General features: G+C 48.6%; 4 protein-coding genes across 4 annotated transcripts; 1 reads left to right on the top strand and 3 right to left on the bottom strand.

Moving 5' to 3' along the window:
- Nucleotides 1-4,434: 4,434 nt before the first annotated feature.
- LOC310878497 (trifunctional enzyme subunit alpha, mitochondrial-like) lies at nucleotides 4,435-6,717 on the bottom strand (the record flags this gene model as incomplete). Its single annotated transcript, XM_083792826.1, has 1 exon — nucleotides 4,435-6,717. One exon carries the CDS (start codon nucleotides 6,715-6,717, stop codon nucleotides 4,435-4,437), a length of 2,283 nt encoding a protein of 760 aa, XP_083648952.1.
- A 458-nt stretch (nucleotides 6,718-7,175) lies between these two features.
- Nucleotides 7,176-8,192, top strand: LOC310878498 (transmembrane protein 120B-like; the record flags this gene model as incomplete). The annotated part of the gene is made up of 1 exon (XM_083792827.1): nucleotides 7,176-8,192. The coding sequence occupies one exon, from the start codon at nucleotides 7,176-7,178 to the stop codon at nucleotides 8,190-8,192; it is 1,017 nt and encodes a 338-aa protein (XP_083648953.1).
- A 15,358-nt stretch (nucleotides 8,193-23,550) lies between these two features.
- LOC310878499 (proteasome assembly chaperone 3-like) lies at nucleotides 23,551-23,934 on the bottom strand (the record flags this gene model as incomplete). The annotated part of the gene is made up of 1 exon (XM_083792828.1): nucleotides 23,551-23,934. The coding sequence occupies one exon, from the start codon at nucleotides 23,932-23,934 to the stop codon at nucleotides 23,551-23,553; it is 384 nt and encodes a 127-aa protein (XP_083648954.1).
- A 2,836-nt stretch (nucleotides 23,935-26,770) lies between these two features.
- On the bottom strand, nucleotides 26,771-27,904 carry LOC310878500 (cysteine protease ATG4B-like; the record flags this gene model as incomplete). The annotated part of the gene is made up of 1 exon (XM_083792829.1): nucleotides 26,771-27,904. The coding sequence occupies exon 1, from the start codon at nucleotides 27,758-27,760 to the stop codon at nucleotides 26,771-26,773; it is 990 nt and encodes a 329-aa protein (XP_083648955.1). The 5' UTR covers nucleotides 27,761-27,904.
- Nucleotides 27,905-27,992: the final 88 nt, after the last annotated feature.

A 27,992-nucleotide genomic window follows, 5' to 3' on the forward strand; every position in this document is an offset into this window, starting at 1 on the left:
ACACACACACACACACACACACACACACACACACACACACACACACACACACACACACACACACACACACACACACACACACACACACACACACACACACAGGCATGGGCACGTGCACACGGACACAGGCATGGGCACGCGCACACACACACACACACACACACACACACACACAGAGGCTGTTTCGTGACACCAAATCAAAGAGTTCATCCTGAAACGTCTGTCTCATTGGGAGACATTTTAATCAATATGTCCTTCTCATCATTAGTGTGTGTGTGTGTGTGTGTGTGTGTGTGTGTGTGTACGAGTCTTTGTGGACTTGAGACACCGAATGTGCATCGGCTGACATGCGTGTGTGCGCGCTTGTGTGTGTGTGTGTGTGTGTGTGCGCGTGTGTGCATGTTTGTGTGTGTGTGTGTGTGTGTGCACGACGTGCGTGACAAATCCTTCCTTTCCTCCCCCACGTCCTCATTTTTCCTGTAAGTTTTTCTTTCCTTTTTTACTCTCTCTGTCACGCACGCAGACACGCACGCAGACACGCACGCAGACACGCACGCAGACACGCACGCACGCACGCAGACACGCACGCAGACACGCACGCAGACATGCACGCAGACACACACACAGACACGCACGCAGACACGCACGCTTTGACAGCTACCCCATACACACAGAAAGGTCCTATAGGCCTCATTCACACATATAAAACACCATCAAACTAAAGGTTTTTTTTGACTGGGGGGTCATTATCCCATTCTGACCTGAGATCAGATTCATACGAGGTTTCCGCCGGACACACACTGGTCTGATGAACCCATTCTGACCTGAGATCAGATTCTAAAAATGTCAGTCGCTCTTCGATTTTTTCAAAAATAGCAGATCTACAAGCTCGTAGCGCGCCACTCGGTGGCGCGATATGAGCTTGTAGATTTCAATAGCTAAAGCATAACATGATGCTGACACCAAAATGGGTGCCCGGTCAGAATGGGTTAAATTATGACAGCAGAAACTGCCTGTCATAATTTCACCCCCCTCTGCATCTAATTATTAGACAGTATTAGGATGTTGATATTAACCGGGAACCCATTTTGGTGTCGGCATCATGTTATGCTTTAGCTATTGAAAAATAGCAGACCTACAAGCTCATAGCGCGCCACCGAGTGGCGCGCTACGAGCTTGTAGGTCTGCTATTTTTTTGAAAGATCGAAGAACGACTGACATTTTTTTTAGAATCTGATCTCAGGTCAGAATGGGTTAATAATCAGACCAGTGTGTGTCCAGTGGGAAACCTCGTATGAATCTGATCTCAGGTCAGAATGGGTTAATGTTGTATCCATCCTTATAGGGCCCCAAATCACACCTTAGAAAGCACGAGTGTCTATTTCAAACACAAAGTGGATTTTGACCGGTGGGAGCGCCCCTCATTTCACATGAGTGTGTTTTTGAGTGGTGCAACCACTCCTATAGACAGACATGTGTGTGTGTGTGTGTGTGTGTGTGTGTGTGTGTGTGTGTGTGTGTGTGTGTGTGTGTGTGTGTGTGTGTGTGTGTGTGTGTGTGTGTGTGTGTCTCTCCCTGGCTGTGTCCGAGCACGAAAATAGCGTTATAGTGTTTGTTCACCACCAAGTGTCACTGTTGCACAGCCTAACACACACAGGCCAGGGAGCAGGGCTTGTACAGTCTACAGTACAGTACAGTACAGTACAGTACAGTACAGTACAGTACAGTACAGTACAGTACAGTACAGTACAGTACAGTACAGTACAGTACAGTACAGTACAGTACAGTACAGTACAGTACCACTCACTTCAGACGGGTCTGATTTTTGTTTGTTTGTTTTTACTTGACTTTCCGTGCATTACATTTACACTAATTAGCCCGCAGACCCCCATTATAAAAACGATGCCGGGGACCAGTGATTCTCCAAGGACCCCCCCCAGATGAGACCCCCAAATTTATATTGTAAAATCAATGTTAATTTAACAGTTTCCGTGCTTTGAATGGATTACTCAAGGTTAATGTCGCTGCCATATCGGACATACACAACTTTTGTTTTATGTGTTTAATCCGCCGCAATGTAATAATTAAAAAGAAAATCCGTCTTCGCCGCGGAGAAAGAGAGTAGGTGCATCTGTTTAGATGAGGAAAACGGAAATCGTCACATGCTGTGGGCTGCTAGGGCTTCTGGGAAATTGAGGCCAATGCAAACGAATGGGGTTCAACGCCTCATGGAGGAGGCTCCTGTGCTGCGTCTTCCGGGTGTACCAAGATGGCGGGTGGTCCGGCCGTTCATAACAAACGGGGGAAGCTTTTTTCACTCGATTTTCGCGGATTAAAAGCCCAAATAATTCAGCGTATGCTCTAAAGGTAATACAACAATCTCGGCAGTGAAGGGGGGTTGATTAAAAGTCTGGTAAATCGTTTTCCGCAGTCAAACTGTTAACTCTGAGAGTGTACACATGTTGTACACTCTCAGAGTCACAGACCCATAAAGGGCCCGTTCGGCTTGGAACAGCCTCAAGGACCCCTGGGGGTCCCCGGACCCCACTTTGGGAACCACTGCATTACATTTCAGAAACAAATATTGTACTTTTTTGGGCATGAAAGGGAAGCAGACAGATAAAGGACGGGTATTACATAAGAGGCGCGTGTGCATGTCCCCCGAGCAGGCCTCGGCCTAGTTTAACAAACAAAACAACATAAACTTTTCAGACATTGTAATGTTTTGGAGGACGTTATACTTTAGCTATTGAAAAATAGCAGATCTACAAGCTCATAGCGCGCCACCGAGTGGCGCGCTACGAGCTTGTAGGGTCTGCTATTTTTGAAAAGTTGTGAAAATGTGGTGCAAATCTTTGAATATATATTTCAGAGCGAACATTTTTAACTAACATATTTGCTTCTAGGGCGTCCTCCTGGAACATGATATTTCCAGATGGGGGTCGACAGCCAATTACAGATAATTCTGGGGGCCCTTGACATGAAAAAGGTTGAGGCACCGCTGACACAGAAACATAGGGATTTAGTTTAGATTAGATTAGATTAGATTGGGTCCCATTCGTTGTTTCTAAGACTCTTAACCCATTCTGACCTGAGATCAGATTCATACGAGGTTTCCACTGGACACACACTGGTCTGATTAACCCATTCTGACCTGAGATTAGATTCATACGAGGTTTCCACTGGACACACACTGGTCTGATTAACCCATTCTGACCTGAAATCAGATTAAAAAAATGTCAGTCACTCTTTGATTTTTCAAAATTAGCAGACCTACAAGCTCATAGCGCGCCACTCGGTGGCGCGCTATGAGCTTGTAGATCTGCTATTTTTCAATAGCTAAATCATAACATGCCCAACACCAAAATGGGTTACCGTTCAGAGTGGGTTAAATATAGACAATGATCCCATTAGAAGATTTGATTGTACTGTACTGTACTGTACTGTACTGTACTGTACTGTACTGTACTGTACTGTACTGTACTGTACTGTACTGTACTGTACTGTACTGTACTGTACTGTACTGTGGATATAGCTATCATGTATTAGACGGATCATGAGTTGTGTCATATTGTTGTGTTGGATGAATGTTGTATGTAAATGTATGTTATAATAATAATGGAATAAATGTTTTAACGATGATATGTTTAAGACCCCAGGAAGAATAGCTGCTGTGACTCACAGTAAGCTAATGGGGATCTATAGTAAACACATCAAATTAAATCAAATTAGCTATAGCCAATTCTCTCTTAAGTATTTTCGGGGGTCAGGAAATGGCCAGTATTCCAATAGAAATAAAGTGCCGTCTAAAGTGACGGTATAGCCGACACATCGCCGTGGGTTTTATTGGCAGGTTATGAGTTAATGTGTGCTTAACCCATTCTGACCTGAGATCAGATTCATACGAGGTTTCCACTGGACACACACTGGTCTGATTAACCCATTCTGACCTGCTATTTTTCAATAGCTAAAGCATAACATGATGCTAACACCAAAATGGGTTCCCGTTCAGAATGGGTTAAAGCAGTTGATGTGGCAGCCACAGTTGGCGCCCCTCACTTCACACAAGTGTGATTTTACTTTTCTATTTCTGAGGGGTGCCTCCTGTATTCAGTAGTGTAGATTTTCGTCTCACACAAACATCATGAATGAAGAATTTATGTCGTATGTGGACGCGCCAAACGACTTGTTACACCCCTCACTTCACACAGGTGTGATTATTATAATTGTTTTGTAGATATTTTCAGAATGCAACCTAGCATAAAACCTCTTCTCCACTAGTCCCTCTGTGTTATTATTTATTGACAATATTGTCAATATATATTAATATATTTAGTCATAGTTTTAGTCATCGTAACTTTTGTTCGTTTTCGTCCGTGAAAAAAGGGGTGATCGACGGACATTCTCCGTCTTAAAGCCGGAAGCAGGGCTTCTTCACGGGTGAAACTTCTTGCCCGGGTCGTTTGCGTGGTCGACCAGCAGCTGGCACGGCGTGAACTGCTCCCCGTAGACCGCCTCGAACCTCCTCATCGTCTCCACCAGCTTGCCGGCGCCGAAGGAGTCCAGGAATCGGAAGGGCCCGCCGAGGCGCGGCGGGAACCCGAGCCCGAACACGGCCCCGACGTCGCCCTCGGTGGGGCCCCCCGTGAGCACGCCGTCCTGCAGGCACAGCGCCGCCTCGTTGACGAAGCGCGACAGCAGCCGGTACCGCACGTCCCGGTCCGAGGACACGGCGGGGTTGGGGGCGAGCCGGTACCTCTCGAGGATCGGGTCGAGGTCGGGGTTGACGTCCTTGTTGCCCGCCGGGCGGTCGTAGACGTAGCAGCCCCGTCCCGCCTTGCGGCCCGTGAGGCCCCGCTCCACCATGGCCTCCAGCACCTCCGCCACGTCCCCGCCGCCCAGCCGCGGGCCGAAGGCCTCGCCGAGGTCCCGGGCCACGTGGGCCGCCACGTCCACGCCCACCTCGTCGACGAGCGCCGCGGCGCCCACGGGGAAGCCCAGGCCGTCGGTCATCAGGGCGTCCAGCCTCCGGGCGCCCACGCCCTCCTGGAGCGCCCGCACCGCCTCGGCCAGCACGGGCGCCAGGCACCGCGTGGTGTAGAAGCCGGGCCCGTCGCCCACCACGATGACCGCCTTGCCCTGGCGCACCGTGTCCCGGGAGGTCCGCTCCGCGGCCACCACCTCCAGGAGCTGCATCTTGTCCACGGGAGAGAAGTAGTGCATCCCCACCACCTTGTCGGGCCTGGCGCTGCCGGCGGCGATGTCTCCGATGGGCAGCGCCGACGTGTTGCTGGCGAACACGCAGTGCGGCGGCGCCACCGCCTCCACCTCCCGCAGCACCCGGCGCTTCAGCTCCAGGTCCTCCAGCACGGCTTCGATGACCATGTCGGCCCGCTCCAAGCCGCCGTAGTCCAGCTGGCCGGTCAGCCTGGAGAGCGTGGAGTCCCTCTCGAAGGACGTGATGCTCCTCTTCCTGGCCTTGTCGTCGAGGCCCTTGTAGACCTGCTGCTGGCCCCTCGCCAGCCCCTCCGCCGTCGTGTCCTTCAGGATGGCGCGCACGCCGGCGTTGTCCACCGTCACCTGGGCGACGCCGGCCCCCATCAGACCGGCTCCCAGGATGGCCAGCGTCTTCACGTCTCTCTCGGGGGCCCCGAAGCGGTTCTTCTTGCACGCCACCTGGCCGTGGTAAAGGCCGATGAGGGCCTGCGACTCGCTGGTTCTCGCCAGCTGACCGAAGCTCCGAGATTCGGCCAGGTACCCGACGGCAGGACCCTGCTCCAGTCCAGCCTTGACCGAGTCTATGATCTTCAGGGGTGCCGGGTAAAGTCCCTTGCTCTGCTTCATAACCTTACCGTGGGCAGTTTTGTAAACGAACTTCCGCGCCAGCCCAAAGCTCATGACGTAGTCCTGAAGACTCTGCAGCGTGCCTTTTGGCCTGGCCAGCGGTATGGTCTTGTTGACGATGCCCTTGGCACATTCAACAGCGGTTTCCTCGAGGTACTCCATCGTCCTCTCCTCTGGCCTCTTCAGGCCGGGACCAAGCGGGTCCACCAGCTGCTCAACGAGGCCCATCCTCTTGGCTCGATCCGCTCGGATGTTCCTGCCGGTCAGCATCATGTCAAGCGCACCGGGCAGTCCGACCATTTTAGGGAGTCTCTGTGTACCTCCGGCTCCGGGTAGAAGCCCCAGCATCACCTCAGGGGTGCCGAGGACCGTCTTCCTGCTCGTCGTCGCGATCCTGTACTGGCACGCGATGGCGAGCTCTAGGCCGCCGCCTAAGCAGGAACCGTTGATGGCGGCGACGATGGGTTTGGGAGACCTCTCGATCTTCTCGAACATCCGCTGGCCTTCCCGAGACAGCGTGGCGGCTTCCTCCTCACTGTCGCAGGCCTGGATCATCCCGATGTCAGCTCCCGCCACGAAGCAGCCGGGCTTTGAGGAGATGACGACGACACCCTTAACGTCATCGTTCGCCCATATCTCGTCCATAACCTCGGCCATCTCCCGCTGCATCGGCACCGACAGGGTGTTGACCTTGGAGTTTGGATCGTTGATCCGAACGACGGCCACGTCTCCGTTGACTCTGTCACCTTTGACTTCGTAGCTCACGTGGGTTCTGCCCCGAATGGCAGGCGCCGCCGAGAAGTTGCGAGACTTCAGAGCATGTCCACGTGATGCCGCTCTGGAGAGCGCACCGAGGGCCCGAAAACCAGCCATAAGGTCCATTATTAGGCTGTTCTGACGCCACATCAGTCTAACCTCTATACTTTGGCCAGTCCACGACATCGGTCATATGCCGACGACACTATTATGTCGGAACCGTGGCGTCAGCAATCTCCATATTTGGGTTTCAATTGTCCTTCCAGTATAACAGTAAAGTTTTAGATGATGTTCAAAAACAGATTCTCCTGTCGTTACCTGCTGAAGATTTGTCGTCACCGATGTTGTCACCTTGTCACTGATTGCAGAGCACAAACCCGGGTGACGAGGACAGATGACACTATTTGGAAAATACGAAATACGAAAATAGGATTTGGCACGTGACACTGGAACGGTGATGACCACCACAGACCTGGAGCAACTCCGCTTGACCGAGACCGAGAGACGACAAGAACAACTAGAAGATATTAAATAACCCTTTCTTCTGGAGCAACAAGCAAACGTCCGGCACCGCGATGTCACTGCCGGCCTTTCAGACAGAGTGGGAGGAAACGGACAACGAATATCAGCAGCTGCAGGAAACGGACAAGGTCTACAAGCAGAGACTTGAGGAGCTCACGAATCTGCAGGCGGCATGCAGCGCCACCATCACCAAGCAGAGGAAGTCCATGAAAGACCTCAGAGGCAGCCTGAACAGGTGCGCGCGGCAGACCTGCCGCGACGAGAAAGACGCGAAGCTGATGGAGGACATCCAGACGCAAATCGACCACAGGGAGAACGTGTTCTTCGACATGGAGGCCTATCTGCCGAAGAGCAACGGCCTGTACCTCAAGCTGGTCCTGGGCAACGTCAACGTCACGCTCCTCAGCGACCAGGCCAAGTTCGCCTACAAGGAGGAATACGAGAAGTTCAAGCTCTACATGACCATGATCCTGATGTTCCTGGCCATCACGTGCCTCTTCTTCGTCAACTTCCGCGTCACGGACGAGACCTTCAACTTCCTGCTGGTGTGGTACTACTGCACGCTGACCATACGCGAGAGCATCCTGCGCAGCAACGGCTCCCGGATCAAAGGGTGGTGGGTCATCCAGCACTACGTGAGCACCGTGCTGTCGGGCGTCATGCTCACGTGGCCCGAGGGACAGACGTACCAGCGCTTCCGCAGCCAGTTCCTCGCCTTCCACATCTACCAGAACTTCGTGCAGTTCCTGCAGTACTACTACCAGAGCGGCTGCCTGTACCGGCTGCGGGCGCTGGGCGAGCGCAACCAGATGGACCTGACGGTGGAGGGCTTCCAGTCCTGGATGTGGCGCGGCCTCTCCTTCCTGCTGCCCTTCCTGTTCTTCGGCCACCTCTGCCACCTGTACATCGCGGCGACGCTGTTCCGCATGGCGCGCGACGAGGACTGCAAGGAGTGGCAGGTGTACATGCTGGCGCTGGGCTTCTTCGTGCTCTTCCTGGGCAACTTCCTGACCACGCTGCGCGTCGTCCACCAGAAGCTCACCCAGAAGCCGGCGCAGAAACTGGACTGAGCTCGTTGGTGGCTGGACATCTACCTCAGAGATGACCGGGGGAGAAGTTCCGTCACGCTGGAGAGACTCGGATTAGAATCGCTGGCCTCTTTTGCTTGGAAAGCAGCCTTAGGTGGTTCATGCATCTGGTTAGAGACCCCGGGGCAGACCAAGGATGAGATGGAGGGATTACATCTGGTTAGAGACCCCGGGGCAGACCAAGGATGAGTCTAGGATGAGTCCCCCCCCCCAGGAGGAAGTTACTAATGTTTCTCTGGAGAGGGAAGTCCGGAGCGCTCTGGTGGAGCTGGTACCCCCGCGGCCCGTCTACGGATAAGCGGTCCGCGATAGTACACTCTTGGAGTTACAGTCTGGGGACTCCCTAGCATCCCCTCAATGATCCCTTGGGGGTCCCTGGGCGAAGCGTAGGACTATAGAGTAGTATAGTAGTCACTGATGTTTCTCTGGAGAGGGAAGTCTGGAACACTCTGGTGGAGCTGTTGCCCCCGCAACCCGACTATGCATAAGCGGTTGAAGATGGATGGATAGAGAGTAGTAGGGCCGTCAGAAGACGAACCTCAAGGCAATGGAAAGGTATTTACCATGTGGATACCATGTGGTGTAGCACACGAGACACATGCCTCATGCACGCACGGAGAGCAATTTAATATGTGTTACGTTTACATTTGAAATGAGACAGGTGCTTAATTGAAAATAATCACACTTGTGTGAAGTGAGGGGCGCTCTTATCGCCGTACATCATCATGAATCACATTCCATGCTCAGCCAATCAAATCACCATACACACAAAGACACACATTTAGGCAAAAATAATAGGTAGCCTACTTCAGTAAAAAAAAAAAAAAAATCACACACGTGTGAAGTGAGGGGTACCTCTGTTTGCTTTTGTACATCACAGGAAGCAAACATCCGTTTGACGTCCAGGCTTCCTCATGACATCACACAATGAAAGCCAGACACGAGGGTGTCTCAATAAATAAATACAGATAAATGAGGAAATAAATCTGAGATAGGAATAAAGATACAGTGGAGGTAGAACAACAGGTATGATGATGATGATGATGATGATGATGATGTTCTTTTTTGAGGGAACTACAAATCATGATTGATTATTTGTGGGAGCGGGCGCTACAGCTCCTTAGGGGTCCTAACCTGTGTCACCAATTTGCCAATGACAAAGCAAGGAGAATTCTACGTCATGATGATGTGTACGATGATAAGAGTGCCCCTCACTTCAATCATCACCACCGGTAAGCCATACAGCCTGGCTCACCAGTTAAACATGACTGCTGAACATGGTCACAACACTAGAGGGGAGCAGCCTCTGGAAACATAAGAATAAGAATAACACCAAAATCAAACTGTCTCAAAAACACTGGTATATATAGGGCAATAATTCTCTGGAATGCTCTGCCCAAAAACATCTTATCGACAATAAATAACAAAACTACTTTCAAAAGAAATGTCAAACGATATACCTTGCCAATTTGTCAAGTATATAACTGATTTGAGTATTTGAGTTTATTAATAGTTTTTATCATGTGAATTTGTTTGTATATTTTTAATTTAGTTTTTCCTGTTTTAATGTGAATTTTTACTTGTACATCTGTATTGTATTTGTGTTATTTAGGACAACAGGAACTTTCATTTATCTCTAATGGGGATCCTTTAACCCAGTCTGACCGGGCACCCATTTTGGTGTCAGCATCATGTTATGCTTTAGCTATTGAAAAATAGCAGATCTACAAGCTCATATCGCGCCACCGAGTGGCGCGATACGAGCTTGTAGGTCTGCTATTTTTGAAAAATCGAAGAGCGACTGACATTTTTAGAATCTGATCTCAGGTCAGAATGGGTTCATCAGACCCAGTGTTTGTCCGGCGGAAACCTCGTATGAATCTGATCTCAGGTCAGAATGGGTTAATAAACATAAACATAAACTTCACACGGGTGTCATCTTTGAGAGGCGCTCTATATACAGCTTTTGTCCACCACACGTCTTCATACTTGCCATTGACAGTGAAAGGGACGGACAGGACAGCGAGTGCCGGCATGTGCCCGGTATGTGGCGGCGGCAGCCGGCCGGTCTGTGGCGGATCAGGAGGCTTTGGGCCGATTCATACTCCTATTTTACCGCTGTTTCGGCGCTGTAGTGCCGAAATGATTTCGGCTCGTCAGAAATTTTCAGTAGCACCGAAGAGCCGACTTTAGGACGGTACCCGCCCCCCCCCCCCCCCCCCCCGAACCTCAAATGACGTCAAATTGTAGGCTCTACAGAGCCGAACCGACTTTTATTCGGCTCTAAAATAGGAGTATGAATCGGCCCTTTGCCGGTGGCAGAGGAGACACTGCCACGGACGGGGCTGTTGTCGGCAATTGGCGGGTGGGACGCCGGAGGATGCACTCACTGCTTCTGGGAGGAAGGAGTGATTAGGCCAGGGGTTGGCAACGGGCGGCCCGGGGGCCACATGCGGCCCCCACCTTCACTTAATGCGGCCCAGCAGGTTAATATCAGAATACTGATAATAAGACTAGTATTGATTTCAGCTGTTTACAATTCCAAACCCGCTTTAATATCAGAATACTGATATAGACTAGTATTGATTTCAGCTGTTTACAATTCCAAACCCGCTTTAATTACTTCATGACTAGTATTAAATGACTATAGTACTTAACAGTTTGACTGCGGAAAACGATTTATCAGACTTTTAATCAACCCCCCTTCACTGCCGAGATTGTTGTATTACCTTTAGAGCATACGCTGAATTATTTGGGCTTTTAATCCGCGAAAATCGAGCGAAAAAAGCTTCCCCCGTTTGTTATGAACGGCTGGACCACCCGCCATCTTGGTACACCCGGAAGACGCAGCACAGGACCCTCCTCCATGAGGCGTTGAACCCCATTCGTTTACATTGGCCTCAATTTCCCAGAAGCCCTAGCAGCCCACAGCATGTGACGATTTCCGTTTCCTCATCAAAACAGATGCATCTACACTCTTTCTCTGCGGCGAAGACGGATTTTCTTTTTAATTATTACATTGCGGCGGATTAAACACATAAAACAAAAGTCGCGTATCTCCGATATGGCAGCGACATTAACCTGGAGTAATCCATTCAAAGCACGGAAACTGTTAATGACTAGTATTAACATGTTATTGTCTTTTTGTGTCCAATGTAGTTATGTTAACAGTTCATAAAGTTAACATAACTATAACTAAATGTATTTTAAATTAAATAAAAAGGTTACTTTTCAGGATTCCAATTTAAAAAATAGCAAAATAATTATTCAGGTTTTCAATTCAAATATAGCAAAAAATAGCTGATCTACAAGCTCAAAACGTGTCGCAGCGTGACGCGTTTTGAGCTTGTAGATCGGCTATTTTTTTTGCTACGACAGTAATATGCACTGTGGCCCCCACTGGAGTGAGTGTGGAAATAGATTGGCCCTCGCCATCGTCAAAGTTGCCCACCCCTGGATTAGGCCATAATGAGTAATTAGGCCATAATGAGTAACTAGAACTGCACTCTGTCGAGTGCATACTTGCTTGTTGCACACTAGTAGGCCATAAATGGCCAACTAGTGCGCAAGCAGAGCGCGCAAGTAATGTTTTCGCCCGCTGTAAACTGTCAAATCTCAGTATCTCTGTGAAGGAACGTTTGAAATGATTAATGTTTAGATGTAACTATTTGCTACCTACTTTATACATATAAACATCTAGTATTATTAAGTATGATTCAAGTTTCTATCTATATAAGAAATACTGTTTTATCGTTGTAGATATATTCTGGATCCCTTTTTAGTTTTTCAGAGACAAATAAATCATTTATATGTGTTGAAAAAAAAGGTATATAAACTGAATTAAAATATGTTATACAGTATACTTTTTCTGTAAACGGTGGAATCTCAATATCTCTGTGAAGGAACAAATGTCTAATTATTAGGTGTAACTATTTACTACCTATCTACTTTATGCATGTAAACACAAAAAAAGTATATAAACTGAATTAAAATTAAAATTTTAAATCTATTTCATGTTTCAATATTTCCGTAATCTGTAGTTGGATTTGTATTTAATTGTTTAAAGCCTAATCTTGACATGTAGGTCTTTATACTTCTTTCTATCTCATTATTATGGTCTTCATTGAAATCTCCTATTATCATAATTGCAGAAGTCGGAGATGATACATACTTTACCATGTTTTCGAGAAATGTGTTTAATTTTGAAAGGTCTGTTTTAAGAATGTACATAAGAATGATATATAGATTTTTATCTTTTAGAATCTAGATCTAAAATAGAAAGAAAACAGCACATCTGTGCCTGTTTTGCTGGACCAAATGACCACCAAATGACCAAATTTCTTACATCATCATTAAGAGCTAGTCATACACATACACACCACGTACTCTGGTCCAAGCAGATCAGGAACAATTTGCTATTTTATGTTTTACTGATTATGTATATAGTATACGATGACGTAAGAAATATATATAGTATATATATAGTATATAGGCATATACTATATACGTATACATATATACTCTATACTATATACTGTATAAAGTGTGTAGTTGTAAGTTGATTAGCGGTATACTGTGGTTACTTTGCGCCAAAAACCGTGACAGCTGTTCCGCCATTCGATGTTTATGCAGAAAAACATCAAATCTGTGCCTGTTTTGCTGGACCAAATGACCACCAAATGACCAAATTTCTTACGTCATCATTAAGAGCTAGTCATACGTATAGTGGTGGTGTGTATGTGTATGACTAGCTCTTAACACAAAGAATGCTGGAAACGTATCCATACGCTTTATTAATCTCGAACGCCGTATGCGCAAAGCGTATCTATACGTTTTATACGTTTTTTTATGATTAATGTGCTTCATATTTATACGCGCCCGGACACCGATCGTCTCTAGAAAGATCCGGTATGTGATCCGGGAGTTAAAAGCCCCCCCCCCCCCACCCCCTGAAAAGAGGTCTGGTCTATGCAGGCATGCCGTATCCATTACGACGTACTGGGGAGGCGGCCTCGCCGGCCTGCACGGCATAGACCAACGCAGATCTCAGGGGATCTAAAATGGAGGTACCCATGCTAGTGTGTGTGTGAATACACTCGATTCCCCTCCCCTCCTGTTTCTACATGGTTTCTCCCGAGGCAGCAATGTAGGCCCCCCCTCTTCGTTTCAGATCGCATTGCAGTTAGTTTCCCCCCCCACTCACTTATCCACTGTGGCTGACGGCTGTTCCTCGAACTGCCTTTCACCGCCGCTTCGTCCTCTCATTCTCGGAAAGAAATATCCCTCTGCCCGACGTTACTAGGAGAGATCACCGCCGTGAAACCCCCCTCCCAGGCCCGCGTTGCGATCGCTTTGCATGTCTCTCATTCTCGGAAAAAGGATATAACGCCTCCAACTGCCTTGAACCGCAGCTTCGTCCTCTCATTCACTCGGAAGAAATAGCCCTCTGCCCGACGTTACTAGGAGAGATCACCGCCGTGGTCTTATCACTGCAATTATAATGAATAAAAAGTCGGTTACAACCACGGATAGTACGGATAGTGTTGACTGGCGAAGGCGCTATGGCTAATGGTGATCCACGCCACGGTGTCGAGAGAATCGCTCAGCCCGGCTGTGATCTCTTCTATACGGGCTTCTTTGTTTCCGAGAATGAGAGAGATGCAAAACGATCGCAAACGCGGGGGCCCGCGTTGCGATCGTTTTGCATCTCTCTATGATTATATGGAGGAAAACAAATACACATGGTCCCATGTATCGTCAGCCCGGCTGTGATCTCTTCTATACGGGCTTCTTTGTTTCCGAGAATGAGAGAGATGCAAAACGATCGCAACGCGGGGGCCCGCGTTGCGATCGTTTTGCATCTCTCTATGATTATATGGAGGAAAACAAATACACATGGTCCCATGTATCGTCAGCCCGGCTGTGATCTCTTCTATACGGGCTTCTTTGTTTCCGAGAATGAGAGAGATGCAAAACGATGGCAACGCGGGGGCCCGATCGGGGGAAACGATGGCAACGCGGGGGCCCGATCGGGGGAAACGATCGCAACGCGGGGGCCCGATCGGGGGAAACGATCGCAACGCGGGGGCCCGATCGGGGGAAACGATCGCAACGCGGGGGCCCGATCGGGGGAAACGATCGCCCCGCCGTCACTCCTTTTCATGCCGCTGCGGATGTCCCAACCAGTGTTGTTTTCGTCGACTAAAACTAAGACGAAAAATGTCCGTCGACTACCTTTTTTCACGGACAAAAACTAAATAGAAACTAAACGAAAACTAAGCTACGGTGACTAAAACTAAGACTAAATATGCTGACAATTTCGTCAACAAATAAAAACTAGACTAAAATGGTTTTTAACGATCTTTAACGGATGCAAAAAAAGATGCTGGTAATGAGATGGACACCGCCTCATAACCTCAGTATCCACCGTTGGAAGTTATCCTTCTATGACGTCTTGAGTTTGGAGGCTTCCAGTGCTCGAGCACAGGGCCGGTTGGGCCCTAGGTGGCGCTATAAGGCTCGAGCACAGGGAGCAAGGACAGATTCCATCCGAGCCCTACTTACAGAGGCACAGAAGGTTAAATCAAGCCTCCGTTAGGCTGAATACCTATGCAAACAAAGTCTGATCCATCCATGTCTGTCTGTTTCAACATCATTGACTTGTCACGTTTTGTTTTGTTTCCCATTTTATTTTGTTTTACGCCACGAGCTTGTAGATCTGCTATTTTCCAATAGCTAAAGAATGACTAAGAAAGGAAAGAGGCCGAACAGCTCTTAGTCGCGATGCCATAAAAACATATTTTTCCAACGTTTCGGCAACAGGTTGCCTTCTTCAGGGTAAGACTACAGATTTGACTTTCAGAACACAGTCTTACCAAAAACGTATCGCTTTGGGACGCAATGTGGGAACGGAATGCCAGATGAAGGCATTTGGAGGCACATTTGCAACTCTGACGTATACTGTATACCTACTGTATAGCTTTCTGCAGCACATCTACTCTGACGTACTGTACACCTATATAGCTTTCTGCAGTACATCTACTCTGACGTACTAAATGGTGCATTTATATAGCGCCTTTATCCAAGGCGCTTTACAGAGATTGTGCATTACATTCACCCATTCACACACACATTCATACACCGATGGCGGAGGAAACCATGCAAGGCACCAACTAGCACATCGGGAGCAATTAGGGGTTCTGCAGTACATCTACTCTGACGTACTGTACACCTATATAGCTTTCTGCAGTACATCTTTTCTTTACAACTATTCCAACTAATCAGCATACAGTACGGTATATACAGGCTATGCACTGCAGAATATGCACGTTTATTTTTAGCTGCGTCTGATTAAAAAAGGGAGAAATACATTCAGCTGTTCAGGTTGAAACGCAGATCAGGTGCGTTCCAGATGGCAGGTCTGGGAACTTAATGGAAATCTGCATGTGTAGTTTCCAGCACCATTACAACGAACGCACGCACGCACGCACACACGCGCACACACACGCACACACAGAAAACACGCTCACAATGATCAGAGAAACAAATCTGGGTTACTGCGTGCTTAGGTGCATGCTTATGTGTGGGAGCGTACGTGCATTTGCATATGTGCGTGTGTGTGTGTGTGTGTGTGTGTGTGTGTGTGTTGCATGCGTGCACGTGGTGCGTGTGTCTTTTGAAGAACATTCCCAGAACATCAATGTAAGCTCCGTTCTGATTCGTCTCTCTCTCTCTCTCTCTCTCTCTCTCTCTCTCTCTCTCTCTCTCTCTCTCTCTGTGTGTGAAGCGTGTGTGATGCAACTCTCTCCTTTCCCCGACCTTCAACTCTCTAAGACATGCACGCACACACACACACGCGCACGTGCACACACGCGCACACACAGGGAGAACTCAGCACATGGTGAGACTGCTAATAGCCATGGCACCTATTCACAAACAATCTTTGGCCCATCGCCTAACGCGATGGGCCAAACGCTTTTGAAATTAAATAATACGTTCAAATGATTTGAAATTCAATTAAAATATTTAGAAAAAAAAATAGATGATCGGTAGTTTTGAGCTCATAGACCGGCTATTTTTGTTACGACAGAAGTATGCAAATGTGGCCTTCTGCATGGAGTGAGTGTGGAACTACAGTGGCCCTCTGGAGTGAGTGTGGAACTACAGTGGCCCTCTGGAGTGAGTGTGGAACTACAGTGGCCCTCTGGAGTGAGTGTGGAACTACAGTGGCCCTCTGGAGTGAGTGTGGAACTACAGTGGCCCTCTGGAGTGAGTGTGGAACTACAGTGGCCCTCTGGAGTGAGTGTGGAACTACAGTGGCCCTCTGGAGTGAGTGTGGAACTACAGTGGCCCTCTGGAGTGAGTGTGGGACTACAGTGGCCCTCTGGAGTGAGTGTGGGACTACAGTGGCTCTCTGGAGTGAGGGTGTAACTACAGTGGCCCTCTGGAGTGAGTGTGGAACTATAGCGGCCCTCTGGAGTGAGTGTGGAACTATAGTGGCCCTCTGGAGTGAGTGTGGAACTACAGTGGCCCTCTGGAGTGAGTGTGGAACTACAGTGGCCCTCTGGAGTGAGTGTGGAACTACAGTGGCCCTCTGGAGTGAGTGTGGAACTACAGTGGCCCTCTGGAGTGAGTGTGGAACTACAGTGGCCCTCTGGAGTGAGTGTGGGACTACAGTGGCCCTCTGGAGTGAGTGTGGGACTACAGTGGCCCTCTGGAGTGAGTGTGGAACTACAGTGGCCCTGTGGAGTGAGTGTGGAACTACAGTGGCCCTCTGGAGTGAGTGTGGAACTACAGTGGCCCTCTGGAGTGAGTGTGGGACTACAGTGGCTCTCTGGAGTGAGTGTGGAACTATAGTGGCCCTCTGGAGTGAGTGTGGAACTATATAGTGGCCCTCTGGAGTGAGTGTGGAACTATATAGTGGCCCTCTGGAGTGAGTGTGGAACTATATAGTGGCCCTACACTCCACTACAGTGGTAAATGTATTCAGTTACCTTACAACACTGTCTACCTGTCTCTTATTTGCTCATTCTCTCTCTCTCTCTCTCTCTCTCTCTCTCGCTCTCTCTCTCTCTCTCTCTCTCTCTCTGGGTGAATTTGGGGATTGCTTTGCAGGGCGTTACATCATCGTCATGTGTTATTGTTGTGACAGGTCTTAGCCGAAGTTGCACATGGCAACGCAATGTTATCATTGGTGGAAAGTAACAAAGTACAATTTTCGTTCACTTTGTTCATTTTTTTTACCCCTCACAGTTTGGGAGCGGATAAAACACTGTCCGACTTTGTATTGAGCCAATAACCCATTTTGACCTGAGATCAGATTCATGCGAGGTTTCCACTGGACACACACACACTGGTCTGATGAACCCATTCTGACCTGAGATCAGATTCTAAAAATGTCAGTCGTTCTTCGATTTTTCAAAAATAGCAGACCTACAAGCTCGTAGCGCGCCACTCGGTGGCGCGCTATGAGCTTGTAGATCTGCTATTTTTCAATAGCTAAAGCATAGCATAATGCTAACACCAAAATGGGTGCCCGGTCAGAATGGGATAAAATACCACACGTTATTGTAATAGCCAGAGCCATGTGCCAAAGCGCATTGCTCAGAGTCAGACGAAATACGACATTAGAGTTATATGTTGTCACGGGGGAAGCATTATAGGCTACACGTGTATGGTTAACACATTGAGTACGCCGACTGCCTTCAAAATATAGGCTATAGAATACCGGAGGTGTCTGATCGCTTTTACTTTGAAAGCCATGAACCGGAAACACTTTCCTAAAAAAGTTGACTTTACAAAGTGACCTCAACATCCCCGATCATCTTAATATATTGTTTTACGCTCCAAAAAGCGTTCATATTTTGCGGGAGAGACGGATGAGGAGCAGAAAATAAGCGCCAGCATATCGCTCTATTCATCACCACGGAGAGCGCCCTGGATTAGGAGCTACGAGTCATTCTTTCCGTCTCGCTAACGTGGGAGTCAATGACAAGCTAATAGTTGCACTGAGCGTTAGCATACGGCAAGCGAAAAGCGAAATGCCAAAAAAATAAGAAGGAAAAATTCTGAATATTAATATCTCGCCCCGCATCGCTGGGATGTCGCTAGGACGTCCTCACACGTCCTTAGAACTCTACTCTACTCTATCCTATGACGTTCTCAGGCGTCCTACGTGCTGTAAGTGTTAAAGGGCCGGGCACATCGATGTAATCAATATATTGATTGACTGCCAGCTCCAGAGGTCCACATCTCAGCCACAGCAGGTTTATAGCAGCACGGTGTACATACCATATAGGATAAGGTCAAGTCATGTGACGCATCACCGCCACAAATAGTGCTACAGCGTTATCTAAAATGCACTTCCGCATACCTCACCGTCAGTTACTTGAATTCATGAACATTTAACATGCCCCTCCCTGAGAGGTTGAGAGGGAAAAAAGGAAAGCCGTGCGTGCGTGGAAATCAGTTCCACTGGTCTCTTGCAGAGAAGTTTACAGACAAAGAAGGACAGACAGAACTGTTATCTTTTGACTAGCCTCGGTACCAGGCTTTCATTTTTGTTGGTGCAAAAATGTAAAGCCTGGAGGAACGCATTGGCCGCTCTGGTCTAAAAGTGGGAGTCAACCCTTCCGGGTGGGCGTCGCTCCAAATGATGTGACGTATAGCGCTGCACTAGGGGGGAGAGGAGGAGGGGCCGGGGGTGACGGACAGATCGATGAGATCCAATCAGGGCGTGCGCAAATCTCAGCCGCGACCCGCCCCTCTAGACCAGAAACCTAACACGTTAGCTCAGGCTATGTTTTGACTGACAAAGAGCTGGCGATATTTATATGCCAGAATAGGCTATGGAACAAATTAATCCACAGCAGCAGGCTATAATACCGGTTTTAGCGTGCCCTCCGAAGTTCCGAACCATCAGGATAATTTATTTATTTGTACCATCACCACCAGACATTGTTATTTCTGCAAACCGCATATAACAAATATATAAGCTCTAAAACAACATTTAGTCTACACTACATGTTTAACTATCCAACAATGCTTTCCGTTGGGGTAGAATCAGTCATTCTCCAGCTGATAACAACCTTCTGTTGACTCCTACACACTCCTCCACGAACAACCCAACACTCCGCGGGCGGAATTAATGTGTGCGTGCGTGTGCGTGCGTGTATTTTCCAGGCACTGAACTCAAACGTAGGTGAATGAAAGTTGTACTTCAGGTTATTATTTTTGGGAGGCATGTAGATCGTTTAGTTTTTAATAGACATATAGCATAAAATAGGGTTTATTGGTTAATTGGGGACTAACCATTTCTCACCATATTCTGATATTATTATCCAGTTTAACAGAATTTATTATAATTATACATTATGAAAGACAGGTGTCTTGGAAAAAAATTATACTTTTTTTTGAGCGATCAAAAAAAGCGATTTAGCGGAGGATTGTTTCCATCGAAATAAGTAGTAAAGTGTGCCGCTTGGGATACTATTTACATTATGAAGAGAGGATATATTAAAAAAATTCATTTTTGAGCGCTGGAAATAAGCGAATTAGCACTAAAACCCAATTCAATTCAATTAAATTCATTGAGGGCTTATGGTAGGGGAAATAGCCAATAATGCGCTTTTGTACAAAATAACACCTGGACCTCTTTGGTGGGGACGTAACAACTACAGAAATTAAGGTAAGTCTAGTCTGGAATTCTCTTTTAACTGACTTTGGGCTTGTTTTATTTCTATAAAGTTAAATAAATATCGGTGGTTGTATTTTTTTAGGCTCACTCTCTTTATTTATTTCTTTCTTTCTTTCTTTCTTTTTAACCCATTCTGACCTGAGATCAGATTCATATGAGGTTTCCACTGGACACACACTGGTCTGATTAACCCATTCTGACCTGAGATCAGATTCTAAAAATAGCAGACCTACAAGCTCTCTATGAGCTTGTAGATCTGCTATTTTTCAATAGCTAAAGCATAACATGATGCTAACACCAAAATGGGTTCCCGTTCAGAATGGGTTGAGGGGCGCTAGCCCCGTCTATAAAAAGCTTTTGTCCCCACATGTCTCAAGATCTGCCATTGACAACATTCAGGTAAAATGTCCACTAAGTCTTGTCTTGGTCAGAGATCCAGAGGGGGGCGTGGTGACTATGTAAACAGTCCCACAGGGGGCTCCCGGAGCAGGAGTGGTGCCGCCGGAGTGGCGCCTAGTGGAGGACAGTCCTCCACTGCCAAGTTCTCTCCGATGTCAGCACCCATGTACACGTCCGCTCCAATGTCAGCACCCATGTACACGTCCGCTCCAATGTCAGCACCCATGTACACGTCCGCTCCAATGTCAGCACCCATGTACATGTCCGCTCCAATGTCAGCACCCATGTACATTCCGATGTCAGCACCCATGTCCACTACAATGTCAGCACCCATGTACATGTCCGCTCCAATGTCAGCACCCATGTACATCCCGATGTCAGCACCCATGTCCACTTCAATGTCAGCACCGATGTCCACTCCCATGTCAGCACCCATGTTCGCTCCAATGTCAGCACCCGCTCCAACGTCAGCACCCATGTCCGCTCCGATGTACATGTCCTCGCCGATGTCGGCTCCGCAGCCCGTTCCGACGCCCGCCTCAATCTTTCCGCCGGAAAAGTCAAAATCCGGCGGCCGCTCCACCGCGACCACCTCCGCTCGCTCTTCACTCGTGCAGGACGTCACCATCCCTCTGATCAGGTCTCTCATCTGCCGCACGGAGTCGAGCGAGGAGTCCCTGAGCGCCAGCGCCAGCAGCACGGGCCGGTTGCCCGCCTCCTGCGACACCGCGGCGGCGGCGGCCAGGTGTCTGGCGCAGACGTGCGTCAGGGCGTCGTCCTTCCCCAGGAGGACCCTGGTGGAGAACGCGGGAGACGAGATCATGGTGGCGTCGCCGGTCCGTGGCTCGGGCGTCACCGATATCAACGTACCCACCTTGCCGTACTGCGTGACAACTATGAACATGTAGTTCCTGAACTCGGTACAAACGACCTGCGTCGGAATGCCATTAACGTTCTGCTCAGCCTGCTGCGTTCTGATCAACGCTCGGTTCGCGGACAACATGACAATTGCTGCTGGGAGAGTGGAAAAGGGGCTAATTAGGAGACACTAAGTATCCGGACTGGCCGCAATGTCTGTGACATAGGCTACACGTCTCGGCCAATCACGTGTGAGTTTGGAACGCAATAACCATATATGGCTTTGCCGGTCAATTTACACATTTAGGCATTCATCAGACGCACTTACAAGACAAGGTGACATAAACGCATACTTAAAAGTTTGAGAGACGGGTGTAGACGCCTCCAGCATCCATTTGTCACACAGGCCGAGGAAACCCTGCGAACTTCACCGACCGACACCTCCAAGGCTTCCTGGGTGAAGGCGAGATGGTGGTTACCAGTGGAAGGCAGCAGAACCATCCAGGCTAACAGCACTACATCGAGGACCTCTCAGATCCTGACCAGCACCTAAACCCACAAGGAGTGGGACCCTCGATCGCCTGAGGCGTTTCGGTGCGGCAATACAGAAGTGGGGGTCTCGCAGACAGTTCCCACTGCGAATGTGGGGGATATTGTGGAACGCCTAATGGACCCAGCTTCACCCAAATATCGATCTGGACAATGACATGCACACATGGCCGCAGAGCTGGTCAAAAAGAACAATCTGGGTATTGAAGCTGTATAGCATTCCCCGGTGCTAGAAACATAGCATCTCTCTGAATAACCGGCCACCTACATTTTAACATTGTGGTCGAGGAAAAAAACAAGCCCGAGTAACAAAAACATGTCATTTGGTCAAATGCTACAGGCTGAGGCTAAAGACGTGGGTTCAGATCATGACATGAAGTTGGGCAGACGGACAGGTTCAAAACAGTTTATCTGGACATACGAGTCAGTGCTGCAGAATAAATAAAATGCACACAAACATGGTTGCTGGGAAGAATATTTTAACATAATAAAAAAAACGGAGAGGAATGGGGACGTCGGCGAGTCACTCACCTCGCAGTGAACAGTCTCGGCTCAGCACTGTTGCTTTAGCATCGGAACGCACGGCGAGAGGTTAAGCCATTCTGACCTGAGATCAGATTCATACGAGGTTTCCACTGGACACACACTGGTCTGATTAACCCATTCTGAGATCAGATTCTAAAAATGTCAGTCGTTCTTCGATGTTTAAAAAATAGCAGACCTACAAGCTCGTAGCTCGTAGCTATGAGCTTGTAGATCTGCTATTTTTCAATAGAAATGGGTTCCCGTTCAGAATGGTTTGTTTCATGGCCGCGGGATTGAACACATCTTGTTATCACAAAAATACCAATACACCCGGAAGACATTTAGAAACAAAAAATGTGGCCGTCATTAACCATGTCATTAAAAAAATAACATTCCGAGAAGATTGCTCTATTAAACAAATTCTCCGACTTTCAGGTCACTCGATTCTGCCTGCTCCCATGGCAGACCGATGACGGCCAAGTCCTTGTTGTACTATGGTAGGATTCAGTCTTCCGCCTCTAAATCTGTTCCACCCTTCCATGCTTCATCTCCCTCTACCTGTCCCGAGATGTATCTCTGCTTTAGTCGCGTACGTTGACAAGAACGCTAATGGCATATCGGCAGCTCTTTACACTATCTTCCCACTAATCACCAAACCCAATCAATGCTAACCCGAACACATCACGCCGTTGTCTTGCTTGTCTCCTCTCTCTCTCTCCAGATGAGAGCGGGGCGGCTTCTCAATCCATTCATTGCGTGCTCGAGTAGCGAGTGCACTAATGTTATTGTAATTTGTCGTTTGCACTCTGGGCTGTGACGTCATGCGGGTCAACCAATGGGAAGACGGAGCCATAGAAGGAGAGAGTCACGACACGCTTTGATCTCGTCGTGAAGCGGGGTGCTATGGGGCTATAGTTCCAAACAACATTGGAACTATCCCATTTAGACAAAGCGGGGTGCTATGGGCTATAGTTCCAAACAACATTGGAACTATCCCATTTAGACAAAGCGGGGTGCTATGGGGCTATAGTTCCAAACAACATTGGAACTATCCCATTTAGACAAAGCGGGGTGCTATGGGCTATAGTTCCAAACAGTGGAACTTTCCCATTGACATAGAATGAGCATGAGAGTCGACGCCAGTGTCGTCACTCTCGTACTAGATCATGCTTGGGGCTGTGACACCATGTGGGTCAACACATTCACACCATCGAGCCCACACTGTTTCTTCAGGAACAGTAGTTTCTAGTTATCATCATCATCATCATCATCATCACGTCCGATAATCAGACATCCAACGGTTCACCTCCCGGGTCATTTGTTCAGCAGCCACACGATCAAAGTTTTGACGTGAGCCTTCATCTGTTCTATGGACTCGACGGCGGTGTCCTTCAGCGACAGTCCCAGCAGAACGGGCCTCTTGCCCGCCTCTCGCACCGCAAACGCCGCCATGTCCTTGGCGGTCTCCACGGCGTGAGCGTCCTCCTCTCCCAGCATGACCTTGGTGATGTTGAACGGCGAGGCCGAGCCGTCGTTCTTGAGCACGGGCTTGACCGACACCAGCGTGCCGATCTTGCCGTACTGCGTGCACACCAGGAATATGTAGTCGCTGTACTCGGTGCACACAAACTGTGTGGTGAGTTCGTTGATCTTCTTATCCATGGTCTTGTACCTGAGGGAGGCTACTTTGGGATTCATGGCGGAACACTCATGAATTCATAATCTCGAAGCAAACAAGCTGACGGGAACGGGCCATAAGTACCCAGACTGACGTCACTGTGGCGGCACAGTGACGTGTAGAGCGCCCACGCCTGACGTAATTCACGCGTGCTATACATGAGTCACGCGTGCTATACATAAGTCACGGTGTTGAGCGGCGCTATCTAGATAGCATTTCTGTAGACTTAGATAGCATTTGATACAGACTCATAGCATGTTATGTAGACAGCACTATAATTGCATTGTATGTAGTCATAGCACGTCATAGTACATATGTATAGCATAGTAGTATAGATGTATAGTTTATATGTATAGCTTCATTATATAGATATTCCACTGTTACTTTCTTAGCTTACGCATGTTTCATGATAAATGTTTTTACGTGATGTATTTCCCATGCTTTTTTGTTCTTGCTTAATGTAAATCGCTCTGGATTAAGAGCGCCTGCTAAATGCCTAAATTGTAAATTGTATATCATTGCTTTTGAAGAGTATACATCATATAATATAATAATAATAATAATTACCTTTCATACAGGGTTGCAGTGGTGTGTGAACGTGTGTATGAATGGGTGATTGTAATGCACAATCTATATGTAAAGGGCCTGATTGGATATAGGCGCTATATACATTTACCATTCACCATGTATGGACTTTAATGTTTGTTTAGAGCAATTTAGAACCAGCCAGGTCTATGGACTTTAATGTTTATAAAAGTACAAGCACACAATGCTTCACATTGTGACACATCGTGAGCTTGTAGATCTGCTATTTTCCAAAGGCTGAAATGTATATAGGGCTGAAGTGGTTATGTATGATTTGACCAAATATAGCGAATATGGCGATGTCACTTCCGGTTTAAGGAACAACAACATCCGGAAATAGCTTTGGACTGTGCAGCACTATCAGATGTCCGGGATGCTAAGCGATTATTGTTTATTTTAATAACTATGTCAAATTAAGCTCTAATCAAGCCCAAAATGTCGCATTTTACGCAGCGATGCACATAAAGACACGTGCGTGATCGCCCGTTCACGCACGGTTTTAGGTAGATTATATCGGCCGTTAGCCAAACAAGCTAAAAGTTGCTAGCTACATTTTGTTATATTAAGCTCCCGATTACAGGGATAGCCATAAGGGATTTATTGATTCATTACGTCAATAGCCATTAAGTTGCATGTGATGTGTCAAACTATGGGTTTTTCATTATTCTGAATCCATTGCGAGCATTAGTTTTGCACAAACATCACTCCGTGGGCTAAATTTGGCCATAGCCACTTGCCCAAATGGAGCTGACCTCATATTTGTGATGACGGCTATGGCTGTTTTTAGCTGAACGAGTGTTTTTTGTGCAAATCAAAATGCTTGTGATGGATTCAGAATCATGAAAAAACCCTAGTTTGACCCCTCTCATGCTACTTAAAGCAAAATGAAATGTTGAAAATGTTGTCTTATATTAGACGTTCATGGTACCCCAGCTTAATATGCCAATCATGAAAATTGCCCAACATATGCAAGTTGACATCCAGCAGTTTCTAAATGCTCAACATTCAACACTCAACATTTCTAACATAAAACCTTGGTGTACTCAAAATGTCCGGGTTCACAACCCTCTCCATGAGCTGGCAAGGAGATTATAAAGTAAAGATTGTACAAAAAGGACAGTACTTGAGTAACTGTACGTAATGGTTACTTTCCACCACTGGTATATTTATACATCTGGAAAACATCTAGAAGCTAATAAGGTCATAATAAAGCAAGGGGGTCCATTGTATGCCCAATTGCCCATATATGGAGATCTCTGTATCTGTCAGTTAATGACTCTTTTATGCCCATATATGGAGATCACTGGTGAAAACCCACATGCCCATATATGTGCACATCTGTTGGATCTGCGGTTCTGGACAACTGGTCCAGTATATCTATATGCCTATATATGGACATAATCGGTCCGATCCGTGGTTGTGGATAACCACATATCCGACCTGCTCCACCTTGAGTGCTTGCCGATTGGGACGGTCCCATATACGGGCGCACAGATTTGTGGCTCTGGTCAACCAAAGTTTGTTTATGGGTATTAACCCATTCTGACCGGGCACCCATTTTGGTGTTAGCATCATGTTATGCTTTATCTATTGAAAAATTGCAGATCTACAAGCTCATATCGCGCCACCGAGTGGCGCGATACGAGCTTGTAGGTCTGCCATTTTTGAAAAATCGAAGAACGACTGACATTTTTAGAATCTGATCTCAGGTCAGAATGGGTTCATCAGACCAGTGTGTGTCCAGTGGAAAACCTTGTATGAATCTGATCTCGGGTCAGAATGGGTTAAGTCTGTCTTAGTGACGTGGCCATGGTTATGCCTATATATGGGCCTAACAGGTTTGTTTGTTTATGCCAGAGTGACTCAGAAAATGTTGTAATGTATAGGATTAGAAAGAGATAGATCTGATTGCTCGCGTCTCGCAGAGGTAGGCGATGTTTGAGCCACCAGACAGTGAGTGAGTGGCCTTGTGGTTAGAGTGTCCACCCTGAAACTGCAGGAGGTCGGGGTTCGATCCCCGGCCGGGTCACATACCAAAGACTGTAAAAATGGGACCCAATGCCTCCCTGCTTGGCACTCAGCATCAAAGGGTTGGATTGGGGGGGGGGGGGGGGGGTGGGCAAATCAACCAATCAAGTGATTCCCGAGCGTGGCACGGCTGCGGCTCACCGCTCCAAGAGACGGGTCAAATGCGGAGAACAAATGTCACTGCGGTAAACGTGCGTGACAGATCGTACGACTTTCGACTTCGTTCGCCATTCCATCCCCCTTTCACAGGATCTCAAACTCTTCGTCCTCCGAGTACAGGAACCGCTCCAACCCGTCGAGGCCGTCCGCGCTGACCGCAGCGACCACGCGCCGGTCGTCGACCAGCTCAAACATGGGCAGGCAGCCTCCGTCGGCGCCGCGGGACGAGAGCCTTCGGACGCGCGCGCACCAGTCGTCGAAGTCGTCCTCCGTGCCGCAGAAGAATCCGGCGGCGATGGACGGGTCCATGTCGCCGACGGGCACGAGGCAGGGCGGCCGCTGCCAGTGGTACGTGGTGTCATCGTCGTGGGGGATCCGCCCTCCTCCTCCTCCGTCCTGGCGCGGCTCTGCCGCCGGCTGCGTGGTGTGCGGGTCCAAGCAGACGAGCTGCTCCTGGCCCGCGTAGCCGATGAAGTAGCGGGCGCTGTTGGGTTTCCCCCCGATGACTCCCAGCGACTGAGGCAGCGTGAAGCATCGCTTCAGGGTCTCCACGTAGGCTGCGTTGACGCCGCTCAGGCCCAGCCGGACGGGGATGAGCAGGACCAGAGGCTTCCAGCAGCAGGGGGCTGGCTCCTGCTTCTCGGCCAGGACGCGGGCACCGTGAGCAGCCTCCCCCTCCTCCACGCAGCGGGCAGGTTCCCCCGCTCCCTCTGGGTGGAGGTGGTGGTGAAGCTCCGGCCGAGGCATACAAAGACGTCGGACGTCCTCGATCACCACCGCGTTGTCCATCGCCACGTGCACGGCGAGCCGGCCCGACGGGTCAAGCGCCGCGAGTCTCTTCAGGACCTGCGACACCGTGTTTGGCCCGTGCCACTGGCCCACGGCCTTCCCCTCGCCGACGCCCGCCTGGGCGATCCGATGTATGGAATAGCAGCTGTCCTCCTTGTCGGCGAAGGCGTCGAGGATGCCGGCGTATTCCGCCGTCTGGTCCCGCCCTCTGACCCATCGCCAGTCTGGGCCCAGGCGCCCGCGGACCAGGGCCTCGGCGAGGATCATCTGGCCGCACCGCAGCATGCAACCCCAGCCCGCGTCCGACGTCGGCCCCGACGGCCCGATCGGCGGGAAGTTTCTCCTGTATGTGAACCAGAGTCGCGAGGCGACCGAGGAGGAAACCTCGTCCTTTTCCACAAGCGCGTCGAACTCCTTCCCCAAGATCCAGACGGGTCCCTGAGGTGTCGGGAACCCTTCTCCCCATCGCATATCTCCAGAACTTGGGTGTACAGAAATGATTACGGCAATGTTTGTG

The sequence above is a fragment of the Protomyctophum parallelum genome (assembly GCF_964188405.1).
Source record: "Protomyctophum parallelum genome assembly, chromosome: 20".
Classification (NCBI taxonomy): domain Eukaryota; kingdom Metazoa; phylum Chordata; class Actinopteri; order Myctophiformes; family Myctophidae; genus Protomyctophum; species Protomyctophum parallelum.